General features: G+C 35.9%; 1 protein-coding gene across 1 annotated transcript in view; it reads left to right on the top strand.

Annotated features, from left to right (window-relative positions):
* TMA16 (translation machinery associated 16 homolog (S. cerevisiae)) overlaps nucleotides 1–12205 on the top strand; it is a gene marked incomplete at its 5' end in the record, with an annotated part of 16675 nt that extends 4470 nt beyond the window's left edge. Inside the window, 5 exons of the mRNA XM_010081499.1 lie at nucleotides 2546–2583; nucleotides 2928–3012; nucleotides 4093–4241; nucleotides 10298–10340; nucleotides 11954–12205. Of these exons, the coding sequence (XP_010079801.1) occupies nucleotides 2546–2583; nucleotides 2928–3012; nucleotides 4093–4241; nucleotides 10298–10340; nucleotides 11954–12107 (469 nt within the window). The remainder of the gene's footprint in view (nucleotides 1–2545; nucleotides 2584–2927; nucleotides 3013–4092; nucleotides 4242–10297; nucleotides 10341–11953) is intronic.
* Nucleotides 12206–15901: the final 3696 nt, after the last annotated feature.

Raw genomic sequence — 15901 nt, 5'->3', positions numbered from 1 at the left:
TGTAGGGAGAATTATGGACAGTATTTACCAACCTGAAACAAGGAACTATGTCTTGTCAACTATTAGCTTTTTTCCTAATGAGAGCCTATCTTAGTTTTCAGAGCCATAGATGGCATTTGTATGTGTGGATATTATAGGGAAAAATACTGACCTGGTAAACTCATTTGGCAAATATTTATTAATTGCTAGTATTAGAGTAGAAGAGTTGACTACAATATCTGAGATAAAGAAGTGCTGATGGAACATGAAGGCTTTAACCTTCTAAGTACCTAGTAACCAGTGCCTGAACAGATTAATTTTGGGAGGCAGGTGAAGGACAAAATCATTAAGAAGCAACAGCCTGTATCTCTGTCCTCATCTTCTCTTTCCATTGAGCAAAAGCTGTTCATTGTGTGGAAGAAGATGAGGGGAACTTTCTTTGACGTCCCTTATTTGATTAGCCTCCCTGCTAGTACTGTTGTCTTCTAGCAGTCATAGAGGTGAGGTTTTTATGAAAGCTACAGTAAGGCAACGTCTCTTCCTGTCGTTCAATATTTGTCATACTGAAATAAGTTATGTGCACCTAGAGACTGAACGTTTTTCTTCCAGAAGAAAATCCTGGTTACATATTTCATTGCCTAGGTAAATAAATGATCCACTGACCCTTGCAGGCGCACGTCATAGTTTGTAGTGTTTTAAAGCGGACATAGGTGACATAATTTATGATTCTAATGAGGCAGCTTTTCTAGATGGCATCGTAGTTTTCTCCATGGCAACGCTTTGCAGACGTGCTTGGCTGGCTTTGTTGCCATGTGAAGTTCACAGCAGGGACTGCTGGTGTGGAGTTCCACTGTGGAATATGTTGTGCTTTTCTTGGTCGCTGTCACCCTTCAAACTCTCTGCTGTAAGCCCTCTGTAGGCTACCGACCACAATTTTTATTGAAGACATCTACAACTGAGTTTTAAAGCAGATTTCTAATCTAGCTCATTATTCCTTTGTGTTTTACATAGTCTCATCCAGTTCTGTCTTTAACCCACAGGAATTAGAGTCCATTTTTTTAAACACTAAAATCTTATAATTAATCAACCAGCTTGTTGGGGTTTTTTTTGGCAGTCATGATTAAACTCAAACCCCATGCTTGACCTCTATAGCCTTTGCATTAAAAATGCTTATCCCAGATAGTGGGATACCTATTGAAGTAGAAAGTCTTTTCTTGAATGCTTTAGTGGAATTCTTAGCAGCTCACACATGCTGTGCATTTGCTTTTATGTGGCTTTTAGATGGTCTTGAGAGGATGAAATACTTCTTGAAAAAGCTAATCTTTATTTTAATTTTGTAGGCCAAGTGACACAAGTATGTTTATCTCTGGAAAGTAGGGCTTTCTCTTTTGATCCAAATGTTTGGAACAGATGAGAGACTTCTGTGCTCTGAGTTACTTCATTTAACTGTAAAATGCTCATTAAATTCTATGGAGTACAAGGAATTTAATGAAGGAGCACATTAGTGTTGAACTGTGGTGAATTTTGGCATGATTTGTTCTTTATTAATGATATCCTTTATTATTTTCTTTATCCTTTATCAATTTTCTTATTAAATAATTTTTTAAAAAAGTCAATTTTATTAGAGGTCCTTGGATATGTACACTGAGCATGAATAGCTAAGATATTTTTTCCAGTGGTAAATGTCATACTTATCCCAACAATGTATTGTTTTCCTTTCTGGAAAGAAAGTGACATTCAGCAACATTCATTGCTGCAGACTGAATCTGAGAGCTTCAGGACGAAAACACATGAGGCACAGTACTACCTGTTAGAAAACTCGTGTTCTCTGAGAACTGCCCAACAGGATGGGAATTAATCCCAAACTGAATTGTGTAGGCACATCCCCTAGAGTACAGAAGGCATCAAGTATCCCACCAGAGATTGAGGTGGAGTGAAAAATACTTTGAGGTGGAGTGAAAAATACTTTGAGGTGGATTATTTTAGTCTCTTTTTTTTTTTTGTGAAGTTGTTAATTTTGGTTTCTTAACATACTAACTTCTACTGTTCACTAAGTACAAACTTCAATTATTACAAGTTTATGGTATGTAATTATTACAAGAATGTTATTTTTCACATTGTATGCTTGATTTGTGAGGATCCACTGTAGTGAAATCTTTTGTTCTCGATCTCCAAACTCATCCAGTTTGGAGAACATCCCAGCAGAATATTCAAAATACTTAATGAAATTATTACAGTGCAGGTCTTCTGTGAAATTCCTTGTGCTATGCTCTAAGAAAAGTGTTGTGTCTTATTTTCATCCTGCTTTGTCTAGTTAATTTCTTCCAAGAAACTGCTTAACTTAACAGGTAAACTGGATACATTTCAGATAGTAGTTTTACAAAAAAGTAGAATTTTTAGATGAAGCAGAATAAGTTTTACATTGTTCCGAATTTGTCAAACATTTCTGTTTGAAATTCTACCTTGACTTCCATTGTGACCCCAAAAATATTTTTTGGAGAAATAAAATGATAATTATTTGTGTGGTACTCACTCCTAGGTAACATATCTGTTTTTTCTCTGCTAGGTTGAAGACTGACAAAGCTTTGCGTTTGAGTATCATTGGTGAGCAGAAACTTCTATGACTGAATACAGTACTCAACTTTTTAGCATAGATTTTAAGGTTTACCAACTTTATAGATACTTCGAGTTTCTTTCTGTATAATCTGACTCTGTAATTAGATTTTCTTTCTATAATCTGACTTTGTAATCTTAAAATAGACTTTGTTGAAATGCTAAAATACCTGACTCACTCAAGTAGTATATACAGGATTGAACTTGAGGCTGAGTATAGCCTAGTCTTTAGTCAGTGTACCTGATAACAGGACAATATAGACCAAACATCTGTTTTGAACATCTGTACATGTGTTTATTGTACTTATCCCCACGCTTTTTTTAATCGCTTGTAGGAGAAAAATTGCAATGGTTTCAAAGTCACCTTAACCCTGATAAAATTGAGTACACGAAGAAGGAAGCTGGTGAACTAATTGAAAAGTAAGACTGGTGTTAAGACTAAAAAGCTTGATTTATCTTTTAAAATAACCTTCTTAAATAAGAGCTGTAAAAGAATGATTCAGAGAGGACTTTTTATATATTACTGTTAATAATATCAAGTAGTTGATTTTGTTGCAAGTGCAATTAATTATATATTGAAAGGTATATATTAACACTAGAATTACTGAAGTAGGTCGTGTTGTTGCTATTTTTGTTGTTGTTATTTAAGTATGTCTCTGCTTGTGTAGTGTGTGGAGGACTCCAAATTATTTGGACAGTAGTAATTCCATGAATTTACTAGTTGAGTTATTCAGTGACACTTAAATGCACAGATTTCATTCTATTTACTCCTTTATTCTTTGATTTTCTTTGCTGAGAAGATTAAATAGCACTCAGGCTGATTTTTAGGGCAGGAAATACCAAAATTGAATGTGCCAAGAAGAAACTCAGTTATTTCTGTGCTGCTGGATATGTGTATCTGTGGCTTGTCACCATAGCTAAATAACGTAATGTGTATATATATATATATGTATTCTTACACAGGTTTACTATATTAGTTTCCGTTCAGAAGCTCTGACCTATTTCCTACACTGTTCATGAAACCTGTAAACTGCTAATCAATGCTAGTGATACTGCGAAGGCAATAAAAGCTTACTTTTTGGTTTTGGGTTAGATGTTTGTGAGATGATGTAGGAAATGTGCCAGAGGAGAACTTTACTTCAAAAATTATTATTGAGATGGTGAAATTCAGCAATTAAAAGTTAGGAATACATAGACTTAACACTTCTAGAGCAAGTGAATTATAATAATGTGGGAGTTCTCTTTTATGCAAACATAGTTTAAAAAAAAAAAAGGCAAATAAACCCCCTAATTCTTCTAAAAACTGCACACGATTCAAATGAAGTTCTAAATGGAGCTTCCACATTGAAGAATAAAGTAATAGTTCAGATCTAAGAAACATCTCTGACTAATTTAGAAAATAAATACAATTAGTAAAATAACTTAGATTATCAAAGCAAGTCTGGTTTGCAAAAGTTTTGCATGACTGCATGTAGCATAAATACATTTGATTTCTTTCAGTTATATGTGTCGATTCAATGCTGAATTGGAGCAGATTGAATTACAAAACAGTATTAAAGGTAGACAAGGAAGGCAGCATGGTTCACGGGAAGCTGTCATCAAGCAGACCATAGAACGTGAAAGACAACTCTATGAAGGCTATGGAATAGGTATGTGAAAGCATTAGAAATAATTCAGTGGTCACACCTTCTCCTCCTGCTCACAAGGCTAGAATCCAAGTGAAATTTTTAGGCATTATCTTTATTTTTCTCTTTAAAGGAATTAACTAACTGCAAGGTATTTATGCCTTGCACAGGAATTTGGGAGGAGTGCAGAGTGAAGAAAAGGAAAAAAAGATGGTGGAGATCTGGCTTATGTATTTCTGCTTTACTTCTTTGCCTTTGTGCATCTTTGCTAGTACTGCCTTTTCAGTGCAGGCATATCTAACATATTTTTGAAACTGAAGTGAGATTTATTCCACCTGTCTCAAATAAAAATTCTCTTTAGCAGCTTGCTTGGACCTTCATGATATACAAAGTGTTTTTTATTTTAAAAATGAGTTTCAGTGGGTGTCCATGTTTTAACATGTATTAGCATGAAGACTTTATTTGCTTATGTGGGAAATAACCAGCATCACTTTCTGTACAAATTAATTACTTTTTTTAGGTGGGCTTCATTATCTGGACTTGTGCCAGTGAAGTCTTTATACACAGCTTTCTCTAACATTCTTTTGATAATATACAAACTCACTATTAGGGACAAACCTGTGGTGTGAGTTGCCCCTTTCCACCAAGGTGGACCAATGGCATGAGGAACTTCAGTAAGTTTCATCTCATGAGAGCCTGAGTTCAGGGTTCATGAACTTGAAGAGGACCAAAGCCTCCAAACTCATGGGTCTAAGACATCTCCAGAAAGATGCCTTTCATTCCACTAAGGTTGAGATGTATTTCACGTGGGAGGATGAAGTTCTGTGCTGCAGAAGTTGAGTATTGACGTATTTCCAAAATTAAAATATTTCTGCAGTTTTCCTATTAAAATTTAGGTATTCCAGGAAGAAATCCTGGGCTATTGTGACACATCTACTCTACAGGCATAAACGATAACCCACAAGTAGAAAACCACAATTTTCCTCTTGTTCTCATGCAGAGGAGTTAGCTCCTTTCCTTGACTTACTGCAGATGGTGGTGGTGGGAGTGTAAGTGCTCTGTGTGTGAAGGCCCTAACGCTTAACCTCTTAATAATCAAAAACCCAAAAAACCTCTGAAGATTTAAAATTAAAAATCTTGTAGATAAGAGCCTAGTTGAAAGCACTTTGAGTTTTTAAACATTTCCCTTGGCCAGTATCATAAGTTTGAGTGAAATCATAATGCTAGATGTTCTCGTTGACATTTTTTATGACCATTTATCTTCCTCTGAGGTAACCTTCTATGCCAGGACATTATCCAGAGAAATCTTCTGAGGAACAGTTGTGTGAAAACATAAGCATTAGAGCTGAAAATTTCCTCTTAAGGTGCATCGCCTTCTTTAAGAAGAAGCACTTAAACTCTTTGAAAGTATTTTCTGTTTTTGAAGGTGGTACACAGGTATAAGATACGTGTGAGAAAGAGAGAAATAAAAGACTGAAAATTTGATAGCTGTAAGTAGTCTGAAGGGAAGCAGCAGTAATCTGACGAAATAAGGGAGAAAGAGAAAGGGATAATGAAATGCAAAAAAGCAAAGAGTTGTTTTGAGGAGACTCAAGTACAGAATAGTAGTGAAATTTATGTGTTTGCTTTAACAAGTAGGTATGTTGGAGCTGAGTGATGAACTTGGCTTTAATGCTAAAGTATTATTCAGATGCAATCAGTCCTTCTAACAGTGAAAGTATGTCAGGGAAGACCTGAAAAATGTACATTCTTCTGTGGTTATGATACAGAGCACAGCAAGGTTTGGTTCTGTGTCATATTCCCCTTCCCCCTGATTCATATTGTACCAATTGATAAAATGAATGGCTTTAAAATTTTGCCAGTGTTACTTACTACTTTCACAACCTGCAGTGGCAGAGGAATTCAGGAATATCTGTATGACTTCAGGTGTAATCTTTGATATCTTAGAAGGAAGGGGAAAAAGTCATAGGAAGAAAGATACTGTGAATGTCATCCAATAGCCCAGCTGCAGAAAATATCCTTCTTGGTTTTGCTTTTGAATTTTAGCTCTTCCTTTTTTCCTTACTGCTTTGTGGAAATCTGACAGAAAAAAAGCAGTAGGACTAGATAGAAAGATGTCAAATGCACAAGCACAATATAAAATAAATAAGAATCCAGAAATATTGTAAGCAAAATTTGGGGTTATTATAGTATTAGTAAGTAAAGCATCCAGAGAGCATGGTGCAACTTCACATATTAAATACACTCTCAAATCATTCATTATTTGTTATCACAGCTGCTGCAGGTTTTGCTCTGTGTCTGGGACAGTATTCATTCAGAGAAAATAGTTGCTGCTAAATACTGTAATTAGAGACTGGGGATAAATGGAAATCAGCTGGAAACTGTGCTTTTCTGCTCTAGCTCATTATTTTCCCAGGAAGCTTTAGTGAGGGGAGCTTTTATAACTGTCTTAGTATTTGTTGGGTTTTTTCCCTCTATTCTTGAATGCAGTTATTTCTCGTATGCATGTGCATTTGCTATGAAGAGACTACATGATATGAATTATTTACATTTATGAAAGTCTCCTAAAATTTGATGCTGTGTATATATAAATCAGATATATGTAAATGAAAAATTAATTCTTTACTAGCTGTTTACAAAAGTGGTAGATATCATAGAATCATAGAATGGTTAGGGTTGGAAAGGACCTTAAAGATCATCGAGTTCCAACCCCTTGCCATGGGCAGGGACACCCTCCACTAGACCAGGTTGCTCAAAGCCTCATCCAGCCTGGCCTTGAACACCTCCAGGGATGGGGCATCCACAGCTTCTCTGGGCAACCTGTTCCAGTGTCTCACCACCCTCACAGTGAAAAATTTCTTCCTAATGTCTAGTCTAAATCTACCCTCCAATATCCAAATCTACCCTCTATATCCAAAAACATAGTAAATTTTAGTATTTAAAAAAAAAAAACAAAAAAGTACCTATACAGGGAACATCCAGTCTGTCTGTGAGGTTGTTGAGTTTTGTGTAGCAGATTGCTGTCATTTTCTTATTCCTTAAATATACCTACATTAATTCTTCTGCAGTTTTCTTCCTGATGTTGTAATTTGTGTGTGTTTGGTTTTTTAATCTGGTTTTATATGTTTATAGCGATACCTGCTCCCCAAAATACTGTCTTCATTTCTTTTCCCCTAGCTCCTGTGCCATATTTCAGTCTCTTCCATTTTTTCCATCTTTAGTTCAGAAAAACATGCTCCCATGACTTAACACTTTTAAAGGAAACTAAGAAGTTCACAAGTAGCAGCAAAAACTGTGACACTGATGCACGCTAAGGAGATACTTCTGAGTAAGACAAGTATAACACAGCACTACTGCAGCTTTCCACCATAATTTGAAATATCAGTTACTGTGCAGTATGTAGTTATGTTATTTCTACACACATGGGACTAGAGTTTCTAATTCAGCTCTTAATCTGGCAGCTCTGTGCTTTGTATTGCGTAACATATTGCAAACACACATGTAAGCATAACTTAAAAATTTTCCTATTGCCAAAGCAGTAAAGATCAATTCGATGCCGGATCTTGGTTTGTCACAGAATCTCCCCCCTTCAGAATGCCCATTTTCTCGTGACGTTGGTGAGCCCTGGGTGACAGGCTAAATAAAACTGTGTGAATATTCTCTTTGGAAAAAGTCCTACGTAAGCTAATAAAAGCCATTAAATGCTTTCCAAGGTGTTTAATTAGACAAAAAAAGCAATTGAAAGGTCTCCTTTTGAAAGTCTTGTAATTTAGTCCTGGTTTCTTTGAGAATGACGCCGAACTGTATGTTGGATCGGTGTTTTGACAGAAGGAACAAATACAAATATCAGCATATTTCTGGGACTGTTGGTGCAAATTAAAACTTCTGCCAAACTCACTGTATATATCGCTAAGCTCTGTCCTGGAAGCAAAGTGAGTAGGCATTGCTCCTTGTAAAATACCTGAGGGAAGGGAAGAACTTCTTTCTCTGATGGAGGCTAAGGTGTTTCAGCATTGGGCACTGTGCTGCCATGAGCGCAGTTCAAGGCGCTGCAAAGAATGCAAGAGGTACCGTGGCTTCATTTCAGTGCTTCCTTGGGAAGGATGGACCTACTGTGGCATTGATGCTTATCAGAACTAAGCAGTCAGCAGACAAAAAAAGGATTAAATAGTTGTTCCTTTGCCTTGCCTTGCTCAGCTGTGATCAGTATCACCTTATCTATTTACCAAGAAGCAGGCTCCAGAAATCACTGTAATTTTTATCAAAATATTTTTCATATATTATTCTTCAATTGGTAACTTTGTAACCCAGTGTGAAAGGAAGGAATATTTTTCTGAATAGTAAGGACTATCTGGCCACAAAGATAAGTGACAGGTTAGGTGGTGTTGGGTTGACGGTTGGACTTGATGATGCTTGAGGTCTTTTGCAACCTTAATGATTCTATGATGCTATCATCATCCTGCATTCTGTAGTAGCAAAATCATCTATAATCCTGCATTGATAGCATGATCTGATTTATTACTGTAAGACTGGGGAAAAATTGACAGATTAACAAAGGTAGAGCTGTATGTTCAGGGTTTGCTCAAGGACAGTAGTTGCTGAAGTGTCACATTTTAAAGAGCTAAAATAATAAAGTGGATTTAATGTTACAGAGGTAGCAAGCATCTTCCTTGTTGAGAAACCTGCTGTCTGTGAAATCTGTACAGTTTGTGGATAGTAATGAGCTATTTTTACTGGGCAAAAATTTCAAGGCTCCTAAGGCATAAATCTCTATAAATTAGTGAAGGTGTTAAACACAGGTCACTTGCAATACTTTTGGACTGACTGAGAGAAGAACAACACTGAATCAAGGCAAAGCTACTTAGGCATCCTAAGTAAAATTCTGCATGAGTTTGTAACCTACACATCTAGTAGGAATGTTTTGGCTACTCCAGGAGGAAAAGAAAAAGGTCTGTCCCATAGGTCTCTGTACAAGATGTTTGCCTTCCTTTTTACTACCAAAGGTAATAAAGTTCTGTTGTGAGTATATGTCACTTATTTCTGTTAGTGGGGAAGACTGAAAACCTTCAGTCAGAGTGGTTTATAGAACAGATATTTAACAATTGAAACTATAATTGCATTGGAGTGAGGCTAATTGTTTTCAAATAGCCAGGCTTTGTTCTCAGACTCTCTTATTGCAGATGGAAGGAAGTAGTATTATATTCCAAAATCCAAGAATGTGTTCTGTTCAAACATGTGACATCTTACTGTACTCTTCCCAGTGTTTATATTTTAAAAACACATACGTGCATATATATTGTTGTACTGCATGGTATATTTTATGAAATGTATTCAACTCTTTGTTACATTTTCTTCCTTGAATTATCAGAGTTACTTTCCTAACCCTACTGCTGATCTGTCAACATTTGTTGCAGTGGTGACTTAAGTGCTTTGAAATTTTTTTCCAAAAACATTTCAAAATACATATGGACCAGTTAGTACTCATTAATTTACAGTGAGGCATGTATAGCGAGGTCAGCTTTGACACGAAGGTTTCTTATTTTAACTTTTAACTGTTGTGCATATTTATAGTAAGTTCTGCAGAGTAGAATTGTCTTTTTATTGCATGATGAGAGAATGTCTGTTAAAAACTGACATAACCAAATCTTGGTCTTGGTTGAGGATGTTAGTAGTGCTTTTAAAACAAATTAAAAATTAATTATTTTCCTAGTTTCTTCACTGGACTTTTTTTAAAGGGAAACTTTAAGTGTTTAAAATTTTGCTAAATCTCTGATATGTCAGTTTAGAGAAAATGAAGCACTCTCTTTTTATTATTTGTCAGGATTGTATTTTCAGTAACTGGTACATTTGAATTCTGGAACAGTTCATGGGTATAAGTTCACTTTTGTTTAGCAGTGAGAAGTCTTCCTGTTTATATATTGCTCTGGAAAGTTTCTAATATGAATCCTCATTCTCATTTTCTTGGTTTTTTAATCTTTGAAATGGTATGTTCAGCCCTTTAGCTCCCATTTCTTTCTTTAAAATGAGACTCACATGAATAACGTAACACATCTAATAGAATTTAATTTTGTTCCCATTAGAAATTCCAGACATTATGAACAGAAAGCATCTTAAGTTTTTCAGGTAAGTTCTTTTTATTGTCACTACTAATCTGTTTATGCAAAACAGTGTTTCTGAATTTGACATTTTGTATGTCTCTTTCCTTAAAAAAGAATTTATGCAAAGCTGTCAAATAATTTGTCATTTATAAAAACAGACTAGGTACGGTGTTGCTATTTCAGCATTTCTTAGCTGTTACAAGCTAAATGTTGGTGATAGTTAATCATTAAAACATTGGAAGGGTTAGAAAGCTTCAACAGTTAAAATTCCATTTCTGTAACTTAAGAGAAAATATTTTTAAAAAGATAACTTTACCTAAAATTCTCACCTCAGCTGTTCACTTATTTACATAAAAAAGGATTAGCTTTACTGTTAGTGTTTAAGGATCAAGACATAGATGTATTGATAAATGGAATTGCACTGTTTTTTACCTGAAATCTGAAATTAGATTTTAGATGGTAATTGTAGTCACAGAACATTATGACCTAAGTAATTTATAGTCAGAACTTACAGTTAAGTAACTAAAGTAGCACTGAGTTCTTAGTTGTTTTTTCTAAGATCGAACTCTAGGTGTAGTACAGTAGTGTTTGTGTGTATATACTAGTTGAAAATCTTTAGTGAATTGATGACTTGCATCCAGTTAAAAGTTCTGGGAGCTGTGAAACTTGCTGCTAGCTCATCTGAGCCAGCAAGCCAACATGCCTTGGTAATAGATGGAATGAAGGCTCTTGCTGACCACATTATCAAATGAGACACTTTCAAGTTAAAAAGAGACTTTTGAATGCTTATATTGCAAGGAATTATATGCCACTACCTCCTAGGGGTGGTATGCAGCCAGAAGTCATACGTACTGGGTGTTGGAATAAAGCCAGAAATCTCAAAAGAAGAGGCAGGCATCTGGCTGCTGTTTTTATAAATGCACAATTGACTCCTTGTTGTTCTGGGACATTTGATGGAACTGTTGTTTTATTACCTTGGTAGAGCAAAAAAAAGTCTATCGTATAATTGACAAATACTGTCGTTGCCCTTGAGAAAAATTATCCATGAAGTGCACTTACAATAATCAAGAAAGCATTCTGTTAATTGAGTACTGGATTTGGCTTTCCTCCTTCATGCAGGCTTTTGAATATACTTATCATGTAAATTAATGTTTACTAATATTTTGTGTCCCCTTGAAGTCAGCCATACAAGATGTTAACAGTTACCATAAATCATAATGAAGGACTTTATGTATATGTGCTAAGAGCTCTGCAAATTGAGTATCCAGATGAAGAAACTCTTCCAAACTGCTTTTCCATTGCTTACAAGACTGGGAGTTCAGTATGTCAAACGTAAAAGCAGGTGGCCAAAAGTAACTGAGGATACAAATCTGTGGGAATAAAGTGAATTGTACATTTTTTGTTCACAATATCAAATCTGAAAATACTTCTTCACAGAGCAATGACAGCTGCTGTAGTGTACAAGATCAGGTGAAAATGTTGATGCTTAGTCATACTGCAGTGGGACTGATAGTATAATTTAGAAAAGCAGCCTCACTTGAGTTAGCATCTTCTAAGGAAAGGTGAAATACCTCTGTCATTCCTTCTTGCTATTTCTATTGATAGTTGTTTTTAATTACTTTTTTATTTTTCTTTAAGAGAATGGGATGGTGATCTGAGGAAACTGCCAAACATCAAAATGAAAAAGCTCTCAGCTAGTGATGCTGCTTGCAGTCACCCTGAGGTGGCAGATGTGGAAGCTAAAGAAGAATTGAATAAAGAAGAATTGAATAAAGCAGAAGAGGTGGCCTAATGAGCACCAGCTGATTCAAGATCTAAAACAGCTGAAGGGAATTGTAAGAAACCTATTTTAATTATCACTGGAAACAAGAATAAATTCTAACTATATTTGCAAAGGCTTTGCTAGTTGCATTTTTTATGAGCTCACTGTGTGCCTATGGTAATGTATAAACAGTACATTACTGGGTAAAGTTGTATATTATTGGATAAAAAATTTTGAATATAAATAAATACTTAAAAGATTGTGTTCTGACTTCTCGTACCTTCTCTTCACGATGCGGGCTCCTGAGTTGACAAAGTAATGGTAGTTTATATCCTGAAATCCTGACTAGTTGAGTACCTCTTCCCTGGCCATAGAGCAGTCAGGATTCAGACACCTGTTAGAAATACTTTGTGGTGGGAAATCCTTACCTTCCCCTGGCAAGGGCAAGAATGCATGTCATTTGGTATATAAATAGCAGGTAACCTGGTAAACAGTGGGGCTAACTAGTGGCAACTTTCATCCATCTCTTTTGGTGGCAGCTGGGATGCCTCTAGGTGTGCACAGTTTTGTGGAGAGCAGTGAAGGCATAATCTCACAAAATCCTGTGCTGCATGCCACAGAACACTCACCTTGGCTGGAAGAAATTCTCTCCCATTTGGTGGAAATGTATATGCAGAAGATGAGATACACAGAACATCAGTTAATCATGAAGAACTGTTCTCTTGTACCTCCTCTTGTCTGAGAATCTGTGTCAGGAACATAGAGAGCTGGAATGACTATTCAGTATGTTGTGTTTTGTCAGGAGAATTTGAGAGAATTAGATTGTCAGCACCACTCTGTACTGAAGAATTCAGCTTAGAAGCCAATTAAAGTCCCTACTGTCTGTTTTTAAATATATCTTTCATCTTTTTTCTTTTTTTTGCTGACCTGTCTGTTGAGAAAGCTGTGCATTTTAAAATTAAGTTTCTTACAACTCATAGCAGGTTTGCTTTATGAAGAAACTTTTTAGATGCCTTTAAATGTGTCTTTCAGGAGGCTTCTTAGCAGATTCTCACTTTTAATGCTGTAAAAAAAAAAAAAAGAGGAAAAAAGGGCAAGGGCAAAGCCGGGGATAATTTCACAATGTGGATTAAATTGGCTGAGCACAGAAGTCCCATTTCAGGTGTACTGTCTGTACACATTGTAGCAGTCACAGTTCAGATGGCTGTTAATTATGTGGAAATAATTATTCCTGGAGGATGATCTTTCTAGTACTTTATCCCCAATACATTTCTGTGCGTTAAACAACAAGGCTTTGTCATGGTAAATAGTTATGTGTGTTTCTCAGATTTCTTTTACAGATATCCAGGTGTGCATTTTCTTAGCTGTGCGGTAGGTATGTGTTACTGATGTTATTCTGTTAACATCTATATTAAGTTTTTCCCTCTTTACAAAATAGGCTTGTGCTATCCTTTCATGTTTTAGGAAATCAATCTATTGATAGTATAGAATTGACTATTGTCCTCCTTAAATTAGTCTAAAGATTAAACTTGGATAAATTTAACAGACCTGAAGCATGTGTGAGCGATCTAATGCATCTTCAGGTGGGCTGGAGGTCTTCAGCCTGGATAGAGGTCTTATCCTCTGACATGAGCCATATCTCTAGGCCATCACATCACTGCTTTGTGTTTGTGTTTTTGAAGTAAGTTCAGGGCAGGCCTTTGATGGTTTTTTAACTTTGTTAAATTGAGCAGTGTTGTGGAATTCATCTTGTTTTGATTTATAAAACTTGAGGTGTTAAACTCTGGTGGAAGCCGAGACAGGGTAATTGCTCTGAACTAAAGCCAGGTATGTGTTTGTTCAGTGCTTTGACAGATTTTGCCTTTCAGATTTATCTTAAATCTTTGCTTGTATACAACGTCTGATGTGCTTTGAAATTGTAAGTAGAAACATTGCAGAAAAAGTCACTTTCCTATCATACTGGGTAAAATACAGAAGGAAAATGAGCAGTAAGGTAAGTAGAAGGTGTCACAGTATATTGGTGAATGACAGGCTGACGTCCTGGTGAATGCTTTAAAAAAGATTGTTATGCAAAGTTACAAAGAATGAGATATCTTTATTCCTTAAAAAAAATCAGTAATAAGACATTATAAAAAAGTAATTATTACTTGTGTGATTGATGCGATAGTAAAATATTTGAAGTTTTAACATTTGTTATTCACACTTCAAGAACATGTTTACAATTTGGACTTTGAGGTTTTGATTTTCTGCCTTGAAGTCCATGTATTAACTGTTTGTTTAGCTGGCTTTAAAACTGTCTTGTTGACCTACTGCATAAGTAATGAAGAAAAGAACAGCTTCCCTGTGTGAACTTTTTATGTTGAATTATCAAAGAAATCATATGTAGCTGTCAAGTATTCATATTGGAATTAAAAAGTAATCTTTATTTATTTTTAATTTCTGTGATCAAGAGTTTTCATGCTGAGAGACCTGGAGTGCAGGTGGTTTAGTCTTTTGCCTCACAGGTGTTGCTGAGACAAGATAGTGGAATCTCTTCTACCAGTTTGTCCTGGTTTCAGCTGAGACAGAGTTAACTTTCTTCATAGTAGCTAGTTTCATAACGCAATCATGCCTACGCTTTAAAACCAGCTATTAGGGTTTTGTGTGTTGATGAATTTCTTCTCTGTGGTGGAAAAAAAGGATGAAGGGGGGGTTAATGTACTTTCTAATTTGTTACACTGTACTTTGCAGTGTACTTACTAAGGTTTACTTCTACTCCAGACAGCCTTGGAGAGCTAAGACTTCTCTAAGGAACGGGCTGAATTACACTGAAACTTTCAGCAGCAGCTGAGTTGTTAGTTGTGCTCTGATGCTGGAACTTAGTCTGTTGATGGTCTCAGCTGGAAAGAGCTATCTGACTTTATTTCCAGTAGCAGTCTGATTTTTTTCATGTAAACATAGCAAATGTTGATTTAAAAAAAAAAACAAAAAACAAACAACACAACAAAAAAACAACGGAAAACACTATCCTTCTCCAGGCTGGTTGTATGCAGTGGATTAATTAATTTACAGTTCTTTAGTGTTGGAAACAAATATGACAGAATTAATGGAACTGTTCACCATGCCTTTCCAATCTGTTCCACAAAGTTGGTTCTTCCAATGCTTGTGATGTGGAGAAACAAGCGTACAGTGAAGCACTTAGATTCAGTGTTGTATTTTTCCTTTTTTCCTCTGGCAAAGTATGTGTCGATCCTTATGGAACTCCAGTATATGCAGTGGGATGCAACAAGTCAAAAAGGCAACATATATGAACCATTTTTTGAGCTGTTCCTAGGTAGTTCAAGGAATATACTTACAGAGTACCGTATGTGTGAATTTTTTAATTTTTCTTTTTTGGTCTTTCATTGCAGTAGCATATTTACTCATCTCTGTAATGACACTGCCATATGTGAGGACAAAGTCTGGGATCCAAAAATGTGTATGCTGGAGTCCAACTTTTAAAAAACATTTTTGCTAGACACCTGGCAGATAGGAAAGAGTAGTAAAAAGGACAGTATTGTTCTTTCTCCTCAGGAAAAGTTCTCTACTTAAGGAATCCTCCAGGCTTAGTTTTCTAGGAAAGGGCAAAGAAATGCCTTCACTGCAAGGGTATGTCAAATTGGCTGGTTTGGTCAGTCTTGGCATGCTACAATGCATACATCATATTTCTGTTTTCTAGCTCTTTCAAGAGTAAAAATTCATTATCATTGACTTCCAGACCTTCCCAAAAAGAAGCAACTTTTACAAAGGTAAGAAATTTTGCTAATGAGTATTGTGATTTATGCACTGCAATTTAAGCTGTTGCC

The sequence above is a fragment of the Pterocles gutturalis genome, unplaced genomic scaffold, assembly GCF_000699245.1.
Source record: "Pterocles gutturalis isolate BGI_N339 unplaced genomic scaffold, ASM69924v1 scaffold29929, whole genome shotgun sequence".
Lineage (NCBI taxonomy): Eukaryota > Metazoa > Chordata > Aves > Pterocliformes > Pteroclidae > Pterocles > Pterocles gutturalis.
The sequence above is the reverse complement of the archived record's forward strand: the minus strand, read 5'-3'. Positions and strand labels throughout refer to the sequence as shown.